At 45.1% G+C, this 26,180-nt stretch overlaps 1 protein-coding gene across 14 annotated transcripts in view; it reads right to left on the bottom strand.

The window, feature by feature from the left end:
* BIN1 (bridging integrator 1) overlaps positions 1–26,180 on the bottom strand; it is a 91,471-nt gene that overhangs the window by 12,701 nt on the left and 52,590 nt on the right. For 3 of the 14 annotated variants that reach the window (XM_079311617.1, XM_079311625.1, XM_079311618.1), the window contains exons 7-14: positions 19,966–20,051; positions 18,579–18,654; positions 16,904–16,986; positions 14,171–14,221; positions 9,406–9,556; positions 6,156–6,284; positions 3,235–3,342; positions 1,596–1,619 (exon numbers count right to left, since the gene is read on the bottom strand). In XM_079311617.1, the coding sequence (XP_079167743.1) occupies positions 1,596–1,619; positions 3,235–3,342; positions 6,156–6,284; positions 9,406–9,556; positions 14,171–14,221; positions 16,904–16,986; positions 18,579–18,654; positions 19,966–20,051 (708 nt within the window). Of the gene's footprint in view, positions 1–1,595; positions 1,620–3,234; positions 3,343–6,155; positions 6,285–9,405; positions 9,557–14,170; positions 14,222–16,903; positions 16,987–18,578; positions 18,655–19,965; positions 20,052–24,529; positions 24,623–26,180 lie in introns of all 14 variants that reach the window. The other 11 variants (XM_079311623.1, XM_079311627.1, XM_079311626.1 and 8 more) reach the window with 9 other exon arrangements.

The raw sequence follows: 26,180 nt of genomic DNA, 5'->3' as shown, positions 1-26,180 counted from the left end.
TACCTGTCAAACCTATAAAAGCATTTACAGTCATGGAAAGATAGTACAGGGAGAGGAAGAATTGCTCACTGCTGTTACCAGGTTTGAAAGCTTTGATTATTCCAATAACAGCATCATGCACATCAAATGCACATTTCCCAGTCTGCAGAACTAAGCCAGCACTGCTGCACTCAAGCTTCTATGCAGTTGCTAACCTTGTGGCCTTTGGGACTAAGGAACCACAAAAAAAGTCTCCTCTCATCAACAGCTAAGAACATTTGTAACAAAAACACTGCCGAAGACTTGCAGAGGAGGATTCCCCAGCTTTAGGAAGCTCTGCTCTTTGTGTCTGGTATACCAAGGTGAGAAATGGTACAGTGAGAACACCTTGACTAGTAGTATTTCCTGGTTAAACAAATTCTCCTTTGGGTAAAATCAGTTTGCAGGATGAGAGAAGTGGCCCAAGAAACTTTTCACAGCCAAGACTGTAAGCACAGCTCGATCAGATACAGTCATACCTCACCCCTGCCTATTCACCTGAAAAGAATGAGATTTTTCCTAGCTAAACCAGTCTCTTCTTCCCTACAAAGATGGATTGACAATGCACATACAGAGGAATGACAGATGTTAGACACTGGTGGCTGATAAAAGACACAGGGGAAATCTTCTTCCTTGACATCACCTAAGCTTATGCGAAGGAAAGCAGGGGCCACAGTGAGTCCTTAGGCCAGGGCTAAGGACTCAGTCTAGGGGGTGATCTGGCCCTCAGGAATGGAAAGGTTGGCAGGACTCAATTCCTCAGCATGAGCTTACACAGTGGATACACCCAGCTCCAGCCTGAGTACCCAGATCAAGCATTTTCTGTCCACACTGCTGGTTGTCAGCCCAGAGGGACTCAAAAGTAGTAGTGCTTGAAGAATCTCTCACAGGGCTAATGTGCAGCAACCTGAGACCTGTCCAGGCCAGATATACAGAGAGGGCATAAATGAGGGTCAGGTTTTTGTTCAGATGCTGGGCATGTGCAGGGTCTCCCTCTCAGCAGCTCCAAAGCTGAGGCTGAGACAGATGCCAGGCAGGTCCTGGGCCTGCAGTTAACTTCCAGTGTAGACACAGGGTGAACTAACTCACATCAGCCTGTCTGACAACAATGAACAGCAAACACCACAGACAATTCCACATGTGTGTACATCTAATGGTACAGGCAGCATAATGATGAGGGGCAGCTGAGATATTTATACATTGCACACAAGACCAACAGGATGTAGAGAGTTTAGGAAACACTGTGCTGTGGAGAGTGAGGATGATGCCACAGTGGTATTAAGTATGAAGTGAAAGTCACACCATTATGCCAAGGGAAAGATGAGTAGGTTAGCAGGGAAAGGCAACGGGCTTGTGCACCGGTTAAGTCTTAGAGTGCCAGACTGACTTGCAAATGTGGTTGGCTCTGAGGCTTCATTCAATATGCATAAGTGGGTCCAGCAGCATACAAAGCAACTTTGGTCTGGGGTGTGCAGGAAGGAGAAGCAGGGAAGGAAAGGAAACAGGTATGTGAACAGAGATGGCACTAGCATGTGAACAGCACATGATGAGAGACAAAAGCTGTATGAATTTCTTACCTCCCATAAATCCCAAGGTAAAGACTAAGCATGTCAAAGAGCAACAAAAATAAAACATGTTTATACATGATTATTTCAGTGAGTACAAACATTACAGAGACTGATCAGACTGAAGCAGACATACACATTCAACAGCACTTATCTCTGCATGTTTTAAAAATATATGTAAGTAAATGAATTTATACATCCCTGGGAATAAAAGATCCTTAAGGTCCCTTCCAACATTCTATGATTCTGTGGTGTCTTTGGATCAGTAGTAAAATACCTTAACCACTTTGCCACACTGCCCACCCCACAGGAAATAAATATGACTGTTTTGATAACTAGGTGGTTTTCACTATGTTTTGTACCTTGGTTACCAACAGAAATTATTGATCTTTGACTCTCTTTTAATGACTTCTGAAGCTAATAATAATTAGGTTAGAACACTAAATATGGTATTGCTGAGCACTTTTGAAATATCCACTTAGTGTAATATTTGTTGCTTCCTGGAAGGATAGCAATTCCATTTGAAGTCAAATTTACACTTGTGTCCTATGTCAGTATAACAATTATCTGAGTTCTAACTGGTGATTCAGGGGAAAAAAAAAAAAAAAAAAAAAAAAAGGAAAGTAGGTTGTTGTTTTGTTTTTTTTTAAAAAGCTTATCCTGATATGCAACTTGTCCTGGAAGGCAAGTAAACACAAAATGCCCTTGTGCCCACATAAAGTTCCAAAAAAGGACAGCTTTGTCATATTGGTGTGCATCAAATTGACAGTAACTAGTATCTTGCAGATACAGTATTTTATTTTAGAAGAATCAAATGCCTAATGTTTGATCTAACAAAGCAAGTCTTATTCCTACAAAAATCTGTGCCATACAGACCTACTTAACATGATACTGGAGATGCACTATAAATAACCCAATTATGTTTATTACAAATTTTAGTGGCATCCAGAGGCAAAAAATAACCAGTTCATGCATATAAAATGAAAAGTCTCAGTGAGGACAACAAGCATATTCAGGATGCACTTCAAAGCCTCCAGCCATTTAGACATAAAATGAGGCACAGTCCACCTGCCTCTGACAAAGGACAGGATCAGGTACAGGCCAGAAGAGAATTAGGCATCTTCCTTTTTGATACCACACTGTGATGGGCAGGAAGCTGCTTCTCAGCTGTGGATGCAGGCTGTGTCATACACAGAAAAAGAAGGGCTTCACATCACTTGAATATCCATTTACAGCCTTATTCACCCTAAGTAACTGAGGATTATCAAAGCGTCTGTTAATTCAGAATTCATTTGAGAGCAATTTATAGCAGGAGCACAGAGCTCAGGCTGAATGCTCATCCAAAGACTAACAAATGCATAGAGCATACAGGGGATGCTGCTCTAGGGAGGGACATACATTAAGTGTATCACCAGAGCAAAACTCAAGCACCCACAAACTCCTAGTGCCTGACTGGCCAGGCCAGCAGCCACCTGATTCTTCCTGGACTTGCACACCCCAGCAAGACCAAGGTCCCCATTCCTGGGCACCCACACCCAAGGCCCAGCCCACCCACAGCTCAGGTCCATGTGATCATTCAGGTGGGCTCAAGTCACACCACAGGTGGCAAAAAGTGAGTTATGAAGGAGAAGGAACGGCGATATGAACCAACCTGGGAGGCGGGTGTGGGGGTCTTCCCCACAGTGGCATCTGGTTTAATGGGATCAAAATCCAGATCCAACAGGCTGGCTCCCTCCTGGAAGGGCCCAGGGGCATCAAACTTGGCAGCAGTGAGGGAGAAAAGTAGTATGAGCATTAGACACACGCGCGTGCACGGTGGGGGGAGCGTGTGCGTATCCCGGAGCTGAGGCTGTAAGCGCAGGAGAAATGGTGGCAGTGCAAACACTGGAGCTGACCCCTGGCTGCCTGGGGCCCACAGCCACTGCCAGCTCATGTGGGGGCCCTGTAAACCACACCTGAGCCTTTTCCACAGCACTCCTTCACCTTCCCACCTGGCCAAATGAGCTGACAGGTGTGAGCTCCTGATCTGCTGTGGTCCAGAGGATCACTGCCACTGCAGCAGGGCTGCTCTTCTACAAGTATCTGCTCCCCACAGCTCATCCAGCTGCCTTTATACTGACAGACCAACTTCCTCAGATGCACATAAAAGAGCTGCCATCCATACAACCTATCTCAGGAGCACAAATCCAGGCAGAAAACAAACTACTGAAAGTGAAGTCTAAGAGACCTGAGAGCAAACTCCCAAAGCTTCTAATTTCCTCCTGCCTTCTGAGTCAGAAACACAAAATATGGCAGCTCACCCTTGCTAAGAGATTCTAATCCCTCCCCAGTTAAAAAAATGCTGTTTTCAATAATTTTCATTTCTGGGCATCCCAAGTGTAAGGCATCCCTTTCACATATAAGTCTTCTAAAAAGCATAAATTCGAGAAGCTTTGCTACTTTCTTCCAAGTCATTAGAGTAACTCCCTTTGAGTGATTAATGCTTAGGCTAAAGACAATGATCTCACATTTGCCAATTACCATTAATAAGAAATCACTGAAAAGGACACAGGTTATTAGCATTTAAAATTAAACTATTACTTTGGTGGTTTAGATTTAATCTAACCTCAAGATACTGCTTTCTACTCAGCTTCAGAGGAAGCTGCTGTCTCTGGGAAGTCAGGAAGATTTGCCCTGTTTCCTATGATCTCCCAGCTCTCCAGCCCTACTGCTTCAGCTACCTTTTCATAACACAAAATTTGGCAGGTTGGTCTCCACAGTTATATCAAAATCCCACAATGGAAAAGCTTCTGGAAAGTAGCAAGTGACACCATTTAAGGTAAGTCCTCTGAATACCACTGACATCACCATCATTTTCCCCTCTTCTAATTTTCCCCCACACCAATTTTCTTACAGATTTTTCTCTGCCTCATGAACATGTCTTTTTGAGATCCACAAGGATGAGGACAAGGAACTAAGCTCTATCATCTTACAATAATGAGCCTGAGCAGTATAGGCAAACCAACTGGTGTTCTAGTAACTCTAGTATGCTCTTCCAGCACATCCAGGCCACCCATCAGAGAAGTTACAACCCCAATCTTTAGATTTGTTTAGTAGTGAGGCATCAAAGACTGCAGCCATGGAATAGTCTTACCTGTCATTCAAGACTTGAATGCAAGGGCTAACACCCCTTGCCTTTACCTAAATCTCCCACAAGACAGCTCTCTGGAACTAAGGAATCTGATAGGAACAGCCCTGGGCAGCACACTTAGTGCCAAGGACTTTTGGGCCTTTCAGTGAAGATTGTTCTGGAAACCACACTCCTCCCTCAGAGCTCCCATTTGGTCAAAAGTCACAGCAGATCCCATCCTGGCTCAGAGCACTGATCAGGTGCAGAAGGATATGTCTAAGGGCTGGCATTCACATGGAAAGACATGATACAGACCATGGGGCAGACAGAGCTGTCCATTACAGTACAGGAGAAGGAAGCACAGATAATAAAGAGTTGCTCAGCTGCCTGCAGTCCCCGCCTTCCAACACTGATGTCAAATCCACTCTGCAAGTTTCATCTATTGCAATGCCAAATCTAACATGGACTTCCTTCCCTCCCCACTTCACCTCTGCCCCTCAGCAGCTGGGTGGAAGGTGGAAAACCAGAGGCAATGGAGCAGCGTGAAGCAAGGAGAAATAAGGGAATGAGTCACAGATGAGCACTGATAGAAATATGATTTGTGCTTTAACAAGCATTTAGGGAAAATATATATACACATGTATATGTATGTGCATACATATTTTTAAATAAAGTAGATGCAGGTATTTAATGATACAGCCAGAAATCTGGTCAGGCTCCTATACACATAAGGATTTCCATTCTCCAAGACTGAACTGAGAACTACCCACATGGACAGCCTTTCTGGCAGTGACATAAATGAAAGGTAAAGTGAAGATGAAAATCTAAAACTGTAAAATGTTTTTCCTTTTTCAGGGCTTCAGAAGGTGCCCCTTGACAATACTGACAGACTGTGCCAGCAGTCTTAACTGCAGGCACAGTTCTGCCCATCTAACTGCATCAGCTACTCTTTGCAAAGAGAACTCTGGCAATTCCATTTGGCCTTTTCTGTGCAGACCTAGGCTTTAAACCAAAAAGCCCACGGGTGAAGGCACAGGGAGCACAAAACTGTCTTCCCCCAGAACTGGCAGAGGTGCCAAGGTCAGCAGTTAGGGATGCTCATGAGCAGAAAAAAAAACATGTTTCATCCACACTCAGGATCAGTGTGGATAGGAAGAGAGTCATAATCCATGTGCACTGCTGCTCAACACATGCAGTGATTACTTTCTGGTATCTTAACCAGGTGCATTTCTCCTGTTTCTTCTATAAATTAAAGCTCTCTAAGGGGAACCTGTTACTGTCTTTTAGGTCCTCTCCCCTTTAAGTCATTGCCTAAATAATCCTTTGCCTTCTGAGGTCCAATGCTGAGCTTGCTTTCCTCCTTCACCTGACCAGGTTTCATGGCTTGACACCTCCAAAGAGAAGAAAGGTCTGAAGGAAGAGTTCAGAGGCAGAGAGAAATTAGGCAGGGCATAGCAGCTAACCTGCGAAGGGGTTGTCACACTTATCTCGGGGACAAAATTGTCATCAAACAGACTGATGATGTTCTCCTGCTTGATCTCCTTGGAGGGGGTGACTTTTGGAGGCGGAGGCACCGGAGGCCCTTTCCTCAACTGCATGCAAGTGAGCACATGGCCACAGCGCACACGGCGACACCCAAAAAAACCAAAGACAGGAAACAGGTTAGTCACAAAAACTGAAGGTGAGGGAAATCACAACCACTGGCACAGAGCAGGGTCCAACCAAGTTCATCTGAAGAGAGAGGGAAGGGGTGAAGGGCTGAACTGAAACAAAACAAATTAAATAACCACAAGCCTCCAGAGAAGGTTTGGCATCATTAGTTACACTTCAGCCATGGGCAAGTTTCCCTCTGCAGAGGAGAAGCGTAACACAATTAATATGCATTGACAGGACATGCATACATAATTAAAGCATGTGCAACCTTCAAAAGAACCACTGGGAAGGGAGCAGATCAATTACTGAGAACATGATCCAAGAGAACAGGCCAGCAGTGTCTCCCTTTGCCATACTTACCGTACCTAAGGGAATGAGAGAACAGACTCCATTTGTCCTACAATGGGCAGGTGGCCACAAGGACAGACTGACCTGCCCAGCACTGGCTCCCTGGTGCACTGGCTTTCAGTGTGCTGGAGGAAAGGTCTGCAGGAGCTCTTGTGGCATCTCAGCTTTAGGCAAGAACAACTCAAACTCCTGGAAGCCATGATTGCTGTGAGCCCAGCCCTGCTCTCAGTTTCACCAGTGAGTATTGACAGTAATGAAATCATGTTTCCTTTCCTGAAAACCCTCTGCCTGCCAGTTGCAAGATGGGACCAGAAATTTCAGGGAAGTGCTGTTCTCAGAACAGAACCACCCTCTGCAGAAATGGAAGGCTCCAATTACTAACTCTCGAGTCAAAAATATCACAACTCTTCTACTATTCATTTCTCTAATATAGTCAGTCTCCTTCATTTCAATGCAATAGTATCTTGGAAATCATCACTTCCACACTATCCAGCATGACTTCCAAGAGCAGTCTAAACATTTCAAAGACAAGATGATTGCATATTGTTATATATGGCTATACCCATAAATCCATCATGCATTAACAACTTTGTTGCCTAGAATAAAACAAAACCTCTATAACTCTTCTGCTGACTTGGATCTCACAGAGCTTTATCTGCCCAAATTTAGCACAGCTGCACTCATTTCAGAAGTCTCATTACAGAGTTTCAGTGGTGTAACTGAGAGCAGAGGTCTGACCTTTTAATTTTCACGGATCCTCTGAAGTCGTGTGTCATGATCAAATTATTCTGCAGAGAGCTGAGAGCATTCACTTCTTCCAAAAGACAGGAATAAACTGATTTTAAAAATTAAATGACAGCAAAAGAGTTTGGGGTTGCTTTGGGTTGCATAAGGAACAGTTCAAAATTTATTTAGCATTTATTTGATCACTCCTGGTCTTGTCTTTCTCTCCAAAGCCTTGGTTTACACTCTGTGTTGATATTTCAGATGCAAAGAGGCCAGAGAAAATTAAGAACTGTTCTTGCTTGTTCAGAGAATTGTTCTTGCTTGTTGCTTTATGCTCCATCCTCCCAAAGAGGGTGAGGCCCCTGAGCCTCCCTTGGAGGATCACTGAACAAATCACTTACCCATAGTTCAAAGTCATGACACCTGTGACGATTTCAGTGTTAGTCAGGCACTGTTGAGAGAGCAGACACTTGTGCTCCCAGCTGCCTGGCAAGCTGACACACTTGGGTTCTAGGTTTTATCCATACAGCCACCAGGTTTGACTCTGAGTGTGAAACTCCTGCCCCTGGAGGCAGCTCCATCTCTCAGCACTACTGTGAATAGGGAGTGGAGCTCCTGCTCTTCAGCAGATGCTGGAGGGATGAATTAAACACAGACTGGGCAGAGCTGCCAGGCGGTGGCAGCATTCACTGCAAGTGACATTTCAGCCTTGCCTGTGGCCCATCCAAGCCAGGGCTGTGCTGGAATATCCTGCTTGCTCCTCAAGGGGTGCCTCCAGCCCCATTCCTGCGGGCAGGCAGGCAGCAAGTGAAGGAGAAAACTGGCAAAAACAAGGGTTATGTGTGCTATTTAAAGGAAAGGAAAGAAACCAAAACTCAGCAAGACGAGTCCACAGACAGGGTGAGTGAAGTCTGTTGTGAACAGATTAATAAATTTCTATGATTTCTTGTTCCAAGTTTATTCAAGTTCTGGAAATCTCTGGGGGAAAAAAATAAAAACAAAAAACAAAGAAACCTGCAACAGAAGGGCAATTCTGGATATCCTATCTTCCCTCTCCCACACACACAGCCTACTCCAAAGGTCCTAACAAGGTTGGTGGTAAAGCTACTGTTAGGCTCTTAACTGCTGAGCTTTCAGAGACCCTGCAGAAGTCCTGAAAAGACACTGCCAGGCATCCACACATCTCACAGGGCTGGAAATGAAATTTTGCCATACCCCTACTTCCTGTGTTTCAATAATCCTCAAGTCAAACATGCAGTGGAGAGAAAAATATCACAAGAGTCTATCTAGAAAAACTATTCTACAGGCTTGGATTTGGAATCGCACTGCTATGCATGAGAACAGCAAGGAAGTTCTGGCTTGCAACCATCTCTTTTCAGAGCAGTGGGTTTTCTTACCAGTATGGCTAGAACCCCTCTTAGCTTTAATTTTTCCTGGAAGACTACTCCTAGTGTCCCACTTACTGAGGTAAGAACCCAACATAAATTTGGCCTGGTTACTACTTTTTCCTTTTTAGCATAATATTGCATCTTGATAGTAAAGTGAAACATCATCCAAAGTACAGATGTTCTCCATATAATATTAAGCTTTTTTATTTTAATCTTTCCCAACTACAGGAGTTCTTGAGAACAAACTGGACCACTGAAGTCCACAGGTTAAATTCAAATGTAAAGAACAAAATTCCTTATCTAGTTACAACTCCATCCTCCCTGGATTTTCTTGGCATCCTATCAGACAGCAAAATACATTACTGGCCTTCCCCCTGTGAAGTCATTCAAAGACACTCAGTCCTTACAATATTAAAATGGCAAATAAGCAAACATCATGCTTAGGAACTTTCTCAGGAACCAGTGGAAGAGAACAACCATCATGTCATATTCCATGTGCTCAGTAGCAGGATGAGGTCTAAAAAACAACTGATGGGTGTGTTTGAGTCACAGAGCTTGTGCCATCAGCAGAGACACGGTCAATGTCTGGGGACACTACCTGAGACGGTGACTTTGGGATGCTTGCCCCAGGTGCTTCCAAAGTGGATGGTTCCAGCTCATGGTTGACAGTCTTGGTCTCAGGGCTGGTGATGGGAGATCCATCTGGTGGAGGCGAGGGGCTTTTATTTGCTTTCGCTGGGGTGCTGTCACTGAAGGAAGTGGAGAGACAAAGGGGGAGACAGGGGGGGAGAGAGGGGAAGAAAAAGAGAGAGAAGTCTGAGCCAGGCCTAGGAGGAGTTGTGCTAACCAGCACAGATCAGTGGCCATTATCTCTTTGCCTCACTGCCCAGATACACAATAAAGACTTTGGAGCTTCTGAGAAGCATCTTTGCTGAGTCACTCATCGTCCAACACACTGCAGCAGCGTTACTTTGCAGCAGGCTACTCACTAAATGCCTACAGAGTTGATATACTTGCCTCAAACACACAAAAACAAAACAAGCAGGCATCCTTAATTTTCCTAGATTTTAATGTAAGTGCCTGACATTAAGTTACAGCCTTTAATACTGGGAAAGCAGATGGGGAAAGGAGCTCAGTGCTGCTCATTTAGTTTCAAATTCCACAAATTCAAATTTTTCTGCGGGGTGGTCTATGGACATCTGCATGGGTTATGACCAATAGATTCACAACACCTGAACTAAGGCTGTAATCACACAGTATCTTATTCTTTGATGTGGTATGAACTGGCAGCTAGTAGAGAGGCAGAGTAGCCAGAGGTTTCACAGATCATTCCAGACAGCAAAGGAACAGTGAGATTCTGGTTACTAATAGAGATTTCTCTATTATGAAAAGTCTCCGTAGTTGGTCTTTATTCCAAGACTGTTTCTGACAGACAGTCAAGAGGGATTCTTCCGGAAATTAAGATGCAAGAAACATATGCCAGTGGCATTTGTTGGTTCACAGCCTGGACAGTTTTGGGCAGATTTTTCAAAGGAATGGCAAGAGGCACATGCCCTTCTCTACAGGCGTGCCCTGGCTGGGTGTCAAGTCTCTGCTTCAAAATACAGAATCATGAGAGATTTAACAAAAAGTTGGTTACCAGAGAATTTCAACAGGAAAAATTCACTGCTGGGGGATATTTTAGCAGAAGTGGTTACAGTTTGGCAAAACCATACACAGATGAAAATATAGTATCACAGCATATTGCAAAAGGGCTGTGCAACTTCATCTACAGGGAGTGATATTTGACTCCACTTATAAAGCCACAGTCCTGTTAAAATGAAAGCCTTGAGAGAAGCTGAAAAAATCAGATCCTTTCCTATAACTTGAGACACTGAATCCTGGCATAGAGCCAGCACTAAAGCAAGGCAGAGCTGATTCTGCAGGGAGATCAAGTAATTTATTACTTTGCTCTGTCCCAAAAGAGCCCAGAGCCTCAGACATGTACATTCACTCACACTTGGATGCCTGAATTGTGGTGGTCACTGGCCAACATGCATGATGGCCTCATTCCTAAACATTTGTTTACAAGTGGGGAATAGCAAGAGAAAGAAGGGACAGCAAGGCATTTCAACAAACCTCCTCTTACAAGCAAGCATCTCACCCTGCTCAGCATTCCAGCTTTCAAGCTCCCCATCCCATTCCCTCCTCATTCACTTCACCCTCACCCATTCCCCCAACTTTCTCCCCCCATATCCACACCCCACACACACATTTCCCCACAAAGCACTTTTTCTCAGGTCCACATGCAGGTTGGATATTTCTATGATGCTGATGCCAACAGCACACCAACATGATGCAACAAACATAATGACATTCTCTGCCAGCAGCTCTCAACCAGGGGCACACACACCAAGGGAGAAAGAGGGACATGAGGAAGGAAAAGAGAGAAGGAGAGACTAAAGAACATGTATGCCAACCCCTGCAGCTCTTCAGTCTGACTGAACAGTATCCTTCCTCAGCAGTTCCCAGAAATCACTTCAATACATGGGTTCTGTAAAGAATTCTGCAAAATTTACAAAGCTGTGCTACAGATTAAAAACAGTAATGGCTGGAGGGTGAAGGTAAAGTCCTGATCTAAATAGAAGTCACCAGGAAATGTCAAAAAACATCCTCTGAAGTTAGAATTTGGAGACAGGAAAAAAAGGTACACATTACTTCCCCTGGAGTTGAAAGCAATTTGGAGAAGATGGGGAGGACAGTAATCTCCACATAGAATGCCAGGACTTCCCAAATGCCCAGACTGCACTGGGAATACTGGGACTACTGCCTTTCAGCTGGCCTACCAAAACAAGGGTAGACTTTTCCTTCTAGGGACTTGAAAACACCAGTTCTCCCAGTGAGAAAGGAGTTCAGGCTTATTTTCTAAAGGCCATGGACCAGTTTTGCAGTGACTTATTTTCAGTGCCTGGCAGTGACTTCATTTGGAGATATATTGGTAAAAGACTCCCAAGTGAGTCAGCCCTGTAGGATGAGGGGAAGAACTGGGCTCTGAGGGCCCCACACTAAAGCCTTCATTAAGTCACTACTATTTACAGCTTGTTTGATGTGTTGACCCATCCCCCTAGGAAAATGCCAGTGCTAATTTTGGCTGAGCCTTTTTCAGCCCCCTGAGTGGCACCTTCACTCCTGCACTTGTTGCTTTGTAACTTTGCTGAATTTAGCCAGTGCAACCAGCGTCAAGTGGGATGGTCACCAGGATCCTCTGTCCTTCACATGTCCCCAAGGGAGCACACACTGCCCACACAGAGCAAAGTCTTGCCTCCAGCTAACTGCCTGCTCCAGGAAACACAGGAAAAGCAAGAGTGCAGGGACTATACCCACTGACCAAGCACGAGCACCACAGTAAAAGCAAGGCAAAACAACAAGGTCACTGCTCTTTTTCCTTCCCACAAGCAAATGGGAAGTGATGCCAATTCCAGGAATATCAGACAAGGAAGGGAAAGGGGTGTCAACTTTCTTCTGCAAACAGAGCTGGAAAGAGAGCTGGGTCTAATACAGCTGAAGGGAAAGTCAAAAATCCCCCAACCTCTTTTAGTTCTGCTGAGCTCCCAGATACTCCATGGTGCTGCCTCATTTGTTCTGGAAATGCAGAGTAACATCTGCAGACGAGTTTCCCCTGCACTTGTAACAATCCTACATCAGACGATAAAACCTACTTTCCAATATGATAAAAACAGATCAGTTATGTCCTGCCAAGTTCTCAAGTTAAAAAAAGAAAAAAAGATAGGCATCTCATTTAAGGCTCACACTGGGCCTTTTAGCAAAGGTAATTAACTTTTTACCACCAGAGCATGCTGGAGTATTATTGAGAAATAAAAATAAAAATAAAAAAATTAAAGGAGTGTGTGGGAGCAAGAAGATGATGGCACAAATGTACATTTTTGCTGCAGATCAAAGACTGACCAAGTTCCAGATCCTCCTTTTCTGCACTAGGGATTGCACATTTCTCTGTGACCCCAGCAGCTGCTCTGACAGCAGAAACCTCAGCAGAGCCAGGTCAGGCACCTTAACTGCTGGGGCAGTTGGACTTTACCAGGGCAGAGCAGGAGCACACTGTGAGTAGAGCTCATCAAGGGGAGATTTACTGGCTCTCCTTCTGTTGTATAATCCATCCACTCTCAGTGACTGGAAATATTAGACCTCCTGCCTGGTATAGATACAACACTAGTCCAACCAAGACCAGAGACAGACATCCAGAGAAATACTCTGTAAATCCTCCTTTTCCTACAGCAGAAAATCTCAGAATAGTAACAACACAATATATTGCTTTCCTACTTGCATTTGAAAATATAAATACCTAAGTTGGCCCATCAGCTGCCTTATGAAATTACCACTCTTCACTCTCCAAACTCCCACTTTACAAAGTATGCGTAGCAAAACAAAGAGAAGGGCTGCATGAATTGCCCTAGTCAGTGGGAAACTAGATCAGAAAAAAAAGGATCCCAATCCACCAGCACTTTCTTTTATTGCTGGCAGGACACCATCTTGATGATTATAAATTTTTTTTCCTTCCTGTAAGGATTCCATGAAGGAAGTACCAACACAAAAAGTAAAAAAAAACTACAATAATTAGAGGAATTTTCCATGCCATTATGCAGCAGTTCCCACTTTGCTCCAGACCATGTTCTTGTCAGAGTCCTTGACCTACGGTAAATCCAGGCATTGTAACAATCCAGTTAAATCAATGCCATCACTGTTTTGAAGGCAAGATGCAGACATTAGTCTTTATACAAGATAAGAGGCTTCCTTTTCCTCCAGCCCTGCACAAAATTCTAAATGGATGGAGCAAGATAGTGAGAATCCTCAAAAACAGAACAAGTAAGGATTCTGATCATTCTCCCAGTTGCAATAGGTAGATAGGGTAGGACTTCTGAGTGTGAAGGACTTGCCTACTGGTATTCCCTGGCTAGGCAGGGGATGAGAATGCAGCATTTCAGACCTGTTCAAAAGGACAAACCCACTAGGTAAAACTAGAAGCTGTTATATACCAAAATTGGTTACATTACCCATGGAAAACCCAGCACCACATTTTCTATCACACAAAAACAACAGGGCAGACAGTCTCTGAGTTTTCACGCTGCCTTCTTAGATAGGAAAAGAAGCAAGGATTCAAACCAGGCACACAAGCAGTTAATGGGATTATCCAGACACAGAGAGATCTCAGCAGGACCCAGCAGGCCACAAACACATCCACATCATGTCATGCAAAGGACCCCTCTCCCACCACAGGGTTAACACGTGCCAGGCTGTTAGAGTCCAGCAACAGCCTCTCCAGTTTTAGGAACTAAATCAAACACGCATCGAAATGCTGCTCTCCATACCGGTACCTGCTCATCTTTTTCCTCAGCCTGGCGAACAGTTTAGTTTTCTTTCTGTTGAGGATGGCACGCAAATCATTTCAGTTACAGGATGGCACAGTCAAACCAGGGGGGAAAAGTTAAGTTTCCAAGTACCCATTTAGCTGGTGCCACAAAACTCGCTGCAATGAAGATGACAGGATCTCCCCTCTCTCTCACACATGTGAATACACACATACACAATTCCCTTCATTACCAGAAAGCTATGGCAAGGTTTGGAGAAAGTAGAAGAAGGTTCTTTATGCCTGTCAAAGATATATGACTAGAACTTTCCCTGCACGTTAGAATATGGGGCCAGGGTGCAAATGGAGAAGAAGAAAAAGGAAACTGCATAGACCACCAGAGTACTGTAAATGTCCTTTCACAGCTCCTCACTCTCCCCCGTGAATATTGCTGCAAAAGAAACAAGCTCCCCTTTCTTCCTTTTTTATGCAATCTGTGCAGTCCTATACATGGAACCTAACCAGCAGCTTTTCTACCATGTCTTTTTCCAGTTTGCCCAATCACACTAGAATAATTCCACAGATCTCCCCAGTCTTCCAGGCATCTGAGCCCTGAGCGTTCAAACTCTTTCAGCAGCAAATCCCAGACACACATTTGAGGTTCCCAGAAATACACCAGCTGCTCTGTGCTACTCTGCCAGCACCAGACACATCAGCCATAGCAGTATTTCTGTAGGGCCTCACATGAATGCATAATGATGTGCACAGATAATTGCCTCTCGTCTCACACCTCCTCATTCACTTCCTGCCATTGTATCAATCCCCAATCCCCTTCCCAGCAGAAAAGGTTAGGGAAGCATCTGCTCCTACTGCAGACCACAATGAGCCATTGATGAGTGAGGGCTATTTCCTCCTGCACACTGTCACCCCAGCCCTGCGCCGCAGTGAGGGGCCAGATGTGCAGCAGACACACAAGTGCCTCACAGCATTTCCTGGGCACTGCAAAACTACCCTGGCAAATCTTTGCTATACCCTCCTACAACACCCTGCTCCACTGTGCTCAGGAGGAAGAGTTGCTCTGGGACAGGTCTGGCACTCCAGCTGAGATGCAGCAAGTAGGTGATGAAGCAGCAGCACTCAGACTGCTGCCCACACACACAGACCCCTGTGCATGCACTCAGCTTTGGTTTTAGGGCCATGTGGTCTCCTAGATAGCCAAAGGGCACAGAACTGCAGCTGAGACACCTGTTACAGCCCCTGTGGAAGTTAGCAGTTTGGGGATGGGGGCAGAAATTGTGCAGAGATGGGGCAGGAATTGTAAAAATAGGTAATTTGCTCACTGAAAGCTCTCTAAGGCCAGAAACTTTCTGCCACAACAGCAATTAACATCTCTGAGCTAGGTTGTCACTACTGCCTATAATCAGTACCTTGAGGAATAGAGAGAGGAGCAAAAAGGACCTGAGCAAAGTAATAGCTATAGCCTTCACCTGTGCTATTACCTCATCCTCCTCCAAGGACCCTGGAGGATGCTGCTAACAGAGACAACACAGCCCATGGCAGCAAAAGGATGGGCACCACAGCCTCCTCACAAGGATTCAGCCTGGTTGGGCTGTGATGATCAACAGACACCACATGCTATCTTGGGAAGAAGATGTTATTTTCACAAGCAGCATTCCAACTAGCATCACTGATATCTGCTGTCAGCAGTCCAGAATTCAGGGGCCAAATTCAACTCAAACTTCCTCTTTCTTCAGAGCTGGCAAACACTACACTGGAAGAATTGCTGGGAGAAGACATGCAAGTCATCTATGTATGACTGCAACAGGTTAAACTGGGAGGAGACACAAGGGAGCAAAGAAGTCTCAACAGCTGATCTACCCCTTCTAAACCAATGCACTCAAACCACAGCTTGCCCTTACTTCATGCTGACTTCACCACCTCCCTCCATCAACACACCAGCTGAGGCTGTGCTCCTGCTCACCCAGCACGTGGGATTAGCAGCAGCTGGAAGCCAGAGCCCAACACTATTTCATCACTCGTGCACTTGGATGGGAGCCAGCCAGCCTAATCCAGAGCCCAACCTCTCCCTCCCTTCTCAGTCCTAGGGAATGTGCAGACTTGCACTTAAACATACAGGACAGGACCCAGCTGAGGAAAGAAAACTGAAGTCCCAGAGGTCATCAGTCCTTGCACACTTGGATTGAAAGTGCTCTGAGTTCAGGAGGCCTCGTATCAGTGATGCTACAACTACTTCCACAACACACAGGAACAAAAAACACACTTCAGCTGGGTACACAGGATGGGCACAAGGCTTTGACAAAATGGTGATTCCAAGTTTGGAGGGTCAAAGAAGAGGCTGGGGAAATGGGCTCTTGGTGCTCAAGCTGACAAGCTGCAGGTACATGGTGGGAGCTTCTCTAAGGGAAAGAACAGGACAGATGCTGGGCAGCTGGACCAAGAAGAAAGAGCAGCTCAGTAGCTGGAACTAGACTTTAAAAGCAGAGCTGAGAGTCAGTCACCTGAACACCAGCACCTAGTGAAAGTTTGGGCCTCCAGATGCTATCCTAGAAAGGTAAGAGGTGATTGCATCACCCACTGCCAAGTGCAATCTTGGGCATGGCTCTAGAAGTCTCAGGATGGTACTGCCAGCTGGGAAAAGCCCTTGCAACTGACAGCTTGGAGGTTTCAATGTGTGTAGAGATATCCCTGCCCCATCTCCCCTGCTGAGGGAAAGACACTACCCACAGTTACTGACCTGGGCTGTGCTTTGACAGGGAAGGCATTGCCTGAGTACTGCTTGTCTAGACCCAGCAGGACATCATGAAGATTTTGGTTCAACTGCAAAACACAAAAACAAAAGAAAAAGAATGAGAAAAGAGCTCAGATGCCAGAAAAGAGCCTGGGCTGGCCTGCCCAGACTGACCAAACACAGGCTTGTGGCAGGACAAGCCCATTTCCTCAGCTATCCCAAGAGAGGATAACCCTAAATCTGTTTCCACTTCTCTGTGGGGTATGCAGTGCTTGAGCCATTAAAGAGCTGCTGGCATCCCTGGGAATGCTCTGTCTTCCTTAAATATCATCCTCTTTCCTTCAAAATCACCTGTGTGCTGCCAGGTACCACTGCAGAAGCAGGCTGATTGTTTAGCTCAGATCTGTGTGCTACAGCTGGAGCTTCACCCTGGATTTGTAGCCAAAAGCTCTTTTCTCAGGCCTGTTACCAAAGCTTGGGATATTGCCATTTCAGCTGTGGAGGCAGCTGGCCTTCAGGTCAACAACCCTTAACTTCACCTGGGTCTGGGCCATCTAGGCTTGGGCAGAACCTGGATGTCTTTGCAGAAATGCAATTCCAGGGGTTAAACTCTCCCAAGGCTGCATGTCACTGCAGACACTCCTATTCTGGAACAGCCAATCCATAAACAAGACAAGACCCCGGATTTATCACTGGTGGGAGCAGGGATCCCATTAAATCAAGGTTGGAGGCACTGTGCAGGCAACACCAGCAATTAATTGGATGCTGTAGCAGTAATAAGAAACAGATGGTTCTTATGGAACAAAGCAAAAGCCCTGCCCTCATATGAAATTCCTCAAGAAAGAAAAAATCCTCGCAAGAAAAATCATCCAAAAAGAGAATTCCTGTCTAACAACCATCTTTCCCATGTTTTGTTGAATGCAAGTTAACAGCAACAAACTAGTAATTATAACAATCCTCCATATTCTTAACACTTAGTTCATCTCTCAGTGGAGAAGAGCAGGCTATCAACTGGAAAAGACCCCATAAAATGTCAGCAGGGTTCAAAATGGATGTGTTACACCAAGGCAGAGGGCCCCTGACTGCTGGGAATTACTGTAGGACTATAATGTTTCCTGTTGCTTAGTGGCGGTTTTGTTGTCAGGATGACATTAGGGAGCAGAGGGAATACAAGGCTTTTCCAGCTGGGCTTGAGTCCCACCTCAAGATTAGTGCAACATTTACATTTTCAAGCAGCACACAGACCCAAGGAATTCAGGATTTCTCTAGTTCTTAACTGAAAGAACAAGAACACATTTGTAAATGACAGTGGCAATGGGGGCCTGCCCACGGACTGGTCCTGAGGTCTCCTCTGGGTGCTGCCACACAGCAGGATCTGGCTTGCCAACAGTGCTTTTTGTAGTGATTCTGTGCTCTCTTCTCTGTGCTCCATCACTTTACATTACACTGTCAGACTGCCTTTGTCCCAAGTGGCTCAAGAAAAAAAAATAAGTGTTTGTATTATGCTCTAAGATAGGGCCATTTTCTCCAGCTGTTTTTGAGATTGAGGTTTTGAGCTGTTTTTGTTTGGGTTGTTTTGTTTGTTTTTTTGGGCTTTCTTTGTTTACTGGATCTTGGGATTTGTTTTTCTTTAATTAACAGTGAAGAGACAGTAAGTAGGATAAGCTGTTAGCTGCCTTACCTTGCTCATTTCTTTGTGGAAGTTCTCTTCTAGGCCAGCTATACTCTGGAATGTGTTGACATAGAAACCAACACGACTGCCAAATGAAAAACAAGACAGAAGAACTTAATGGACACAATACTCTCTCAAAACCTTTCAATCCTGCCCCTTCTCCTACCTCCCACCCACCATTCCCATGCAAACTCAACTCTGTCAGGAATGGTACATGTGAGAGAGAGGATGGCAAAGAAATGGAATGATGGAGCAAAGGCCAGGCACAAACATGTCCAAGGGGAAGAGGAGACCAAGTAAGATAGGATCTGAATTTATGCTGGCTAAAGGGAGAGGGAGGTGTAGAGTGGGGAGGGGGAAAAAAAATGAAAGAAAAATTACAAAATGTTTTAAAAAAAAAAGCACCAGCAGTAGGAGGATGGAAAGAAAAAGGTATAGAGGCTGTGATGCAGAAATGCTGGCAGAGCTGGGGGAATTAGCAGGGGGACAGATATTAATTCATCCAGAAGTCCCTTAGCACCAGGGAATCAAAAAAGCATGAACAGTTTGCTTCAGGGGCAGAAAGAATAAGAAAGCAAAGGATTGCACAGGGAGCAACAGAAAAGCAGAAGGATCAGCTGGATAGCAGGAGCCTGTGAAAAACCTGTGGCCCCTTAAAATCCCAGCAGCTGCCTGTCACCAGCCTGCCAGCTGCCAACAGAGAGTGCTCTACCAGCACCCAGCCAAACGAGCAGCAGCAGGAGGGAGAAGCTGCCCAAGCAGCAGTGTCATGGCTCTGCACAGAGCCTGTGTCCCTTCCAGCTCCTTCCTGCATGCTGCTGTGAGCAAGGAGTCCTGACTCTGGCTGAGTGGAAAGGGGAGTGAAGGCAGACATCAGCACTTTGCTTTCCCACCCTGCTGCTGCTCACTTTCTCAATCCTGACAGACCAGCACTGTCAACCTGGACACGACCACTGCATCTAAAAATAAGAAACTAGGACACTGCTAGGAAGATTTTGCCAGTTTTCCACTGTGTCATTCCCATAAATCAGCTTCTGCTGCCCTCCAGTTCATCCCCCAAGCTAAATGCTGGTCTTTGTTTCACCTCCCTTTTCATCACCACAATCATTGGTATGGCAAACCCACGGTTTCTCAAGTCTTTCAAGAAAGTTGAGCAGCATTGGTAGGGCAAAGGGATTAAGCAGACAAAGCAGAGAAATACAATTGCTCTTCATTTTTCAGGAAAATCATAAAGTAAAGCACAAGGCTGTAGGGAATCCTAGGACAGATGGAGACGACCCAGAAAAAAAAAAAAAAAAAGAGCAGACATCCAGTCCAAGCTAAGAAGAATTGTGATCCAGGAGCTTGGATATTCATTTCCTTCCAACCAACCCTTGGGAAAACTTCCAGCACTCACCTATTCCATAGCGAAGGCAGTTCCTCCTGCAGATCAACATTCATCTCTTCAAACACCTTCTGAGCCTTTACTAACTCTTCTTCAGCCTTAGTAACAGAGAAGGGAGATTGTCAGCTCCAGCACAGACAAGTACCCAGCAGGGCTGCAACAACTGTCACTCTTCTGATTTCTTTGGATGACCAGGCAAAATTCTGGCATGAGGTAACCAGCATCCCAAGTGAGTCTCCCAGGAACCAGGGTTGCACCACAGGTGACCCATCAGGTTGAATGTGTTCTCTTGATGGATTTCCCCATTTATACACTCAGCAAGTGATTCAAACAACCACTAATGTGTTTCAAGCCCTTTAAATTTCCCTGACTTCAAAAACTGAATGGAGTTGGCCAGGCAGTTCAGCCTCCAGCTGGGATAAAATGAAGGTTATAGGGGTCTCTGTCCCTTGTCAGAGCTCAGAAAATTTAAATCCATCACAAATTGCATTAGAGAAGAATCCTCCCTCTTGAGGACTCTGCTGAGGTAAGGTCATGCCAAAGCCCCATCTCTTATGAGGAAGAGAGGAGGCCTGCATCCTTGGTGGATACAGCTCTCCCACAAAGCTGACTGGAGAAGCAAGGAAGGGTATGCAAAGCATGATCTGTGCCAGCAGGAGGCCAGGCTGCAGGGCTTCAGCAGCACGTCTTGGTTTCAGTGCTCTCACACAAGTGCAACCCCCAGCTGGCTGTCGGCCCCAGCTCCTTCTCCCAGGTGAGAGTTCAAATTTGATCTGTTCATTGGACCTGGACACTGACAGATCCCAGCACTGATGGACAAACTCTGTCAGGTTTCAGTGACAAAATGGATGCTCCTGGTTTCTGCTGCTGACAGCAGACACCAGCAACAAGCACATGCCCTTTCCTAAACCTGTCCTAGGTGACCTCTTTCTCTTTCAGTGCACTGACCTAAAGTTCTCTAATTAATATGTCTCTATCCTGTAATCTATAGCAGCACAGCATTCCTCCTTGAAGTGGGATGCAGAATGGAAAAATCCCTGCATGAGGAACTTGGAAAGTCAGCACAAGTGCCTATATATGTAACACCAGCAGGAATTTCACAACAGCACAGGTTTCTGCAAAGAGCCCACAAGCTATGGAAGCTGGATCTCCCTACCAGCCTGCAGTCAGATTCCTACACCTTCTATGAAATCAAATTGTATCTTCTTTGTGTCAGCTTAATTAAAAAAGCCCAGCTTACTGCTCCTTAGTGAGTTATTTACAACGACAGGAATGATGGGAGAAAGGGCTTAAAAATACTTTGCAGTTCAGAATGCTGTTCCTCACAGGAATCACTCTCCATCATATGGGATAGGATCCTTTCACTCTCCATTACTCTCCTGACTCAAAAGCAAACCACAGGAGCTCCTACTTTACAGCTAGCTTCACCTGTCAAAGGGTTGCAAGGCTAAAGGCTCTGTACTCAAGACCAGAGGCTAAAAGTTTCCCCCTAAAGAAGACACATCTGGGAGGTATTCAGAAATTAAGATGACCTGGTGAGGAACAGGCAAGGGGAAAAGGGGTCATGATGCTTCCACCCAGAAACCCCTGTTTCGCTGCTACACTCACTGAAAAACTCAACATTTCAAGAGGGTTTGCACAAAACAAACAAAAAGTCTTTTAAACAGAGACACCGTTTATGCTGAATGAGAGACAATGATCACAAAGACTCACTCTGCCTAAAACACCTTTATGAATGAATGTTTCTAATGCAACCATTTTAAAGGGAGTAAAATAAACAAAACCCCCAACAAGTTCATCCTCTGGCTTTATCTTATTCTAACCTCCAAACTATACTATAACCAGAATCAACCCAGGAGATGTGAAAGCTGGGAGATGAGGCCTCATTGAATGCTGTTAGTTTTTCAGACGTGGTGAATATCATTAACATTCTTTCCCTCTCTCCTTTACCTGTTTATAAGGTCAAAGAACCTAGAAAGCAATGTGTGAATAGTGTGATATCCCGAGGCAAAGGCAAAATCAGCAACAGGCAACGTTCACTCTAGAGTAGTTGTAGGAATCAGGGATCCATCCAGAGCCTGTGGCTCAGCCAGTGCTCTCATCCCCAGGTAGAGCACTGAATTAATTCCTCAGTCCTTAGTCAGCCCAGGAATCTTCTCACCAGTGGGATTTATTTTGCTTGGAAGCCAGAATCCTGGCACTTGATAGCCCTGACTGCTTCCAGCCAGACATCAGCCTGGCCACAAGCCCTCCTAGAGAAAAAGCCAGCTCAGGGAGTGAGGTGGGGAAAGGCAGGGACAGGTTCCAGGGCAGAGCCCTGTGCATCTGTGCACTTTCTGTTTCAGCTGCCATCCTTGCCACCCTGAGGGGAGACAGAGGCAGAAGGACTTAATGCCTACACCCATGAAATGTGATCTCAGAAAATCTTTATTCCCTCTCCCAGCCTCAAAGGGGGAAGGTTTGAGAAGGAAATAGACAACAAATGCTTTCCTGACCTTCCACCTAGCCAAAGCTCAGGGTGCCAAGCACAACCAGTTCAGTTGTGGCCAGTTCAATTTTGCCTCACTGCTCCTGCTACTTCCACACATCTCAGCCCTCCTGAGTGTCTGGTTATGTCCAGCCTGGCGCTTTCAGGACTCTGGTGACCATTTCACTTCAAAGACTGTGTTGTGAACTGTGATAATTAGGCACTGCTCAGTAAATAGCTTGGATACTCAAGAGGCAGTGATAAGGAAGAGAGCAGGAAGACTCCCTCCAGTCCCAACCAGACCTGCCTCTCAGGACTCAGCCTGCTGATTTTCTCTTACAGACAGAGATATTGTTCTGTTATCACTGCAGCACCATGGATGTTGCTCTTTAGTCTGCATTAAACATGTCAGCAGAGCTTAGCCAAAAGGCAAGAATTTGCTGTTCTAAGCCATTTTCCTCTTTGTTTCAAAAAGCACAGTCACTGACATTTCTATCTGGGAGTGTGCAATAGCAACTCCCACAGCAGACTTCACAAAAAAAATCCCCACTGTATTGTTTTTGTTATTCTCTGCTAAAGGCCTAGAGAGCCAGCAGTTCAAGCATTGAAGGGAGGGACTTTGCTTTACTGCAGAAACACCGTATCTCACTGACCCCATTTTTGCATGAAGTTGTAAAATTATCAGGCAAGAAGAGACAGCAACACAGCTGCTGGTAAAAGGAGACTTTTTTTAGGCTTAACATTCTGAAGCTTCTCAATAAATCAAACATCATCAGAGGGAAAATGCCCAGGAGCTGATAGATTTATATATTTATTTGTGACTTGAGAAACTTCCCATACCTGTTTTCTAGTCCTCCAGAAATACCACCAGTCAAACAGACCAGTCAAGAACCACAACTGTGCAGGTAGTTCCCAGCTGGGCCAGCAGAGGCACAGGAAAAGCCCCAGGCAGCCTGTCATGAGTCCTTCTCCCTTCCATCAAGAATGAGTTTGTATTTTCTCCCTTTGCTCTGCACCTTCAGCAGGGCTGCTAGCAGCTGTTCTTTCCCCAAGCTTTACTGAATGGTAATGAGTCTTTTCCCTGATTCAAAGTCATGAAGTGACTGTGAAAAACCAGGGGCTTCATAAGGTGACAGGCATTTCTAAACTGCAATTCATTCGAGGGACAAAGAATGTGAAGACACAGGAGCATTTGAATGAGAACACATGAGCTCACCAGGAACTTGTGAGCAGGTAACTGGTGCTCTCCCAGTCTGGGTAAGGATTATCCCTTATTATCCCTTGCTCACTGAACGTATTTCCTTCTCACTGACTGTCTTCTGACAACTCCCTCTTACCCCTTAAGGTGTTCCAATGGAAACACTGATCGAGATTTCATCAGAAAGTCACACTGCTGTGCAAGTAAGATTGAAATTTTTATTCCTTGCAGTTCCTCTGAGCTGCTCATGTCCCTCAAGATGCTATAACCTAAATTCTGCCAGATGACACCACCTTGACCTCAGCTTGGAACTGTTCAAATACGTCACACAGGGTGCAAATTATCTGATCTGGGCCCATCTCTTCTGTGCAGATCGAAATTGTATCTAAAAAAAAACCATGACAGCCAGGAAAATGATCATTTGGGAAACGTGGACTTTACCACAGGAGAATGTTGCAAGCTAACTCAGCAGCCACAGAAATCACAATATGTTTTGTGGCTTGACTCAATGACATAAATCCATAGGTAAATTTTTCAGCATTTCTTTTTTTTCTTTTTTTCAAAACAGCATCAATAAAAATCGACTGCTTCTCTTAGAGCAAAATGGAAGCAGCAATCAGAGGAACTGTGTGCTACACCACCCTTTGCTTCAGAGTTATTCCACAGCCTTTCTTCATTTGCATTTTATTTCAGGGGAGAAAACAACAGTTTAATATTAACACACCTGACCAGAAATCAGTGGGGCAGGCACAGATTCATTCACTGCTTCACAGTGCCCACGGTGGCTAAGGAGTGTCAAGGACACACATATCAGAGGACTAGAGTGAACGTTGCCTTGAGATGACTGGCATGGTGCAGCCTAGAGCCCAGAAGAGCGCATGCAGGGTTAGAGGCAGGTAGATCAGAGTCACCTGATTTCGGAGCAGATTAGTTTGTGCAACGAGGTGAGCTTGTAGCTTCCCTTGACACCACTGAGGCGCAGCTTTCTCAAGCAGCGAAACAGGCTGGGGGAGGGAGCATGTTTGAGTGGAAAAAAAAAAAAAAAGAAAAGAAAAAAATAAACAGAGAACAAGAGAGACACAAACATTTATCTTTTAGGATAAAAAAATTAAAATCACAACAGAGAGTGTATTTAGAGGCTGGGCCAAACCAGTATCACCACGGCAAGAGAAAAAAACAAACATCCTGAGACTGATCAGTTATGAATTCTTTGAAGCATGCCAAGTTTAGCAGTAATTAATGTTCCCATGTGGGCTGGATACTGCAGACCAGCCAGGCAGCTGTAAGAGCAACAGATACAGTTGTTAGTGACCTAGCACACAGACAACCCTACTCCAAAGGATGGCTGTGAAGTTTGGAGCTCCTTAAAGAGAGGTCAGGATTAATTAACCACCATAATTATTTGCATGCAACAGCTGAAAGTCCACAGTGATTTATTTTAATAGTAAGATGTAAGTTTAGCAGTAAGTGGCAGGGGTCCTGGATGGGAAAAAACATCCATATATTAGAGAAGAATAAAAAAGACCATGTAGTGCCAAAAAGTATTTGCACTGCTGTTTCTGCTACTATACCATGAAACCTTAATCAAGCCAGTTCCCACTTGTATCCTGTGTCAGAAACATGATTTCTCTTTCCTAGGGGTCTGTCATCACATTCTAAAGTAACTTACACTAGAACAATCCTACCTCAAAGGTCACAGGAGCAAAATTCCAAGCACAAAACAGAGAGGTGAACTACCTACAGCAGCTGAGCCATGGCTGCTGCCCACAGCCCTGCAGGGCTGCACGACTGCACATGCCAGATCACAGGCTGGGCAGTGAAACCTGCCCTCTTGGAAAGGCCATAGGTACAGAACTCCCTGGGATTTGCTGCTCTCATCTCAGCAGGATCAGGACAGAGCAACGTGTCACGTATTATCCTGTGCATGAGCTCATGGCCTAAATTACAGAGGGAGAGATCTGGCCCGGTGTACATTTTGGTTAATGAGAAGAGTTTCATCAGGTACTGAGAGACCCTTTCACAGGCTAAATATATGTACAGCACCAATAGAGCATCAACTCCTGACTCTCAACATTTCACTCTCTGAACTGCACTTTTTCCCATACCTGTTGTATCACCTCAGCTGAGCACTTGGGGCAACAATGAGTGCAGCAGTGATAAAGGCAGCCAACCTCTGCTGCAGAGCACCAAACCTGAGCAAATCAATTCCTACAAAAAACATTTCCACTGCAGCAAAGATCCCACTGGCATGCACCAATAAAATAACATGCCCCAGGGAAATTCTGCTCTTACCCCAAACACAAAGAATTACTGCTCTGAACTGAAGGCACAACCAGCTGGGCCTCGTGCCTTGCATACAGAATCAAGACACAAGTGATGCAATGACACTTGGGCCATCAATCTCTCTCCCCTTTTGTCTGTCAAGGTTAATCACAGTCCATGCAGTGCAGTGAAGATGACTGATTACTTGCAGCTTAACAATAAAAGTACTGTGGCCACTAAAAACAATCTTTCACTCAGGGCAGAGATGAATCTTAATTTCTTCTATGCAGGAAAAACACC

Source organism: Erithacus rubecula (assembly GCF_903797595.1).
Source record: "Erithacus rubecula genome assembly, chromosome: 8".
Taxonomy (NCBI): Eukaryota; Metazoa; Chordata; class Aves; order Passeriformes; family Muscicapidae; genus Erithacus; species Erithacus rubecula.
Note: the sequence above shows the minus strand (reverse complement) of the source record. Positions and strands in the feature narration are given on the sequence as shown.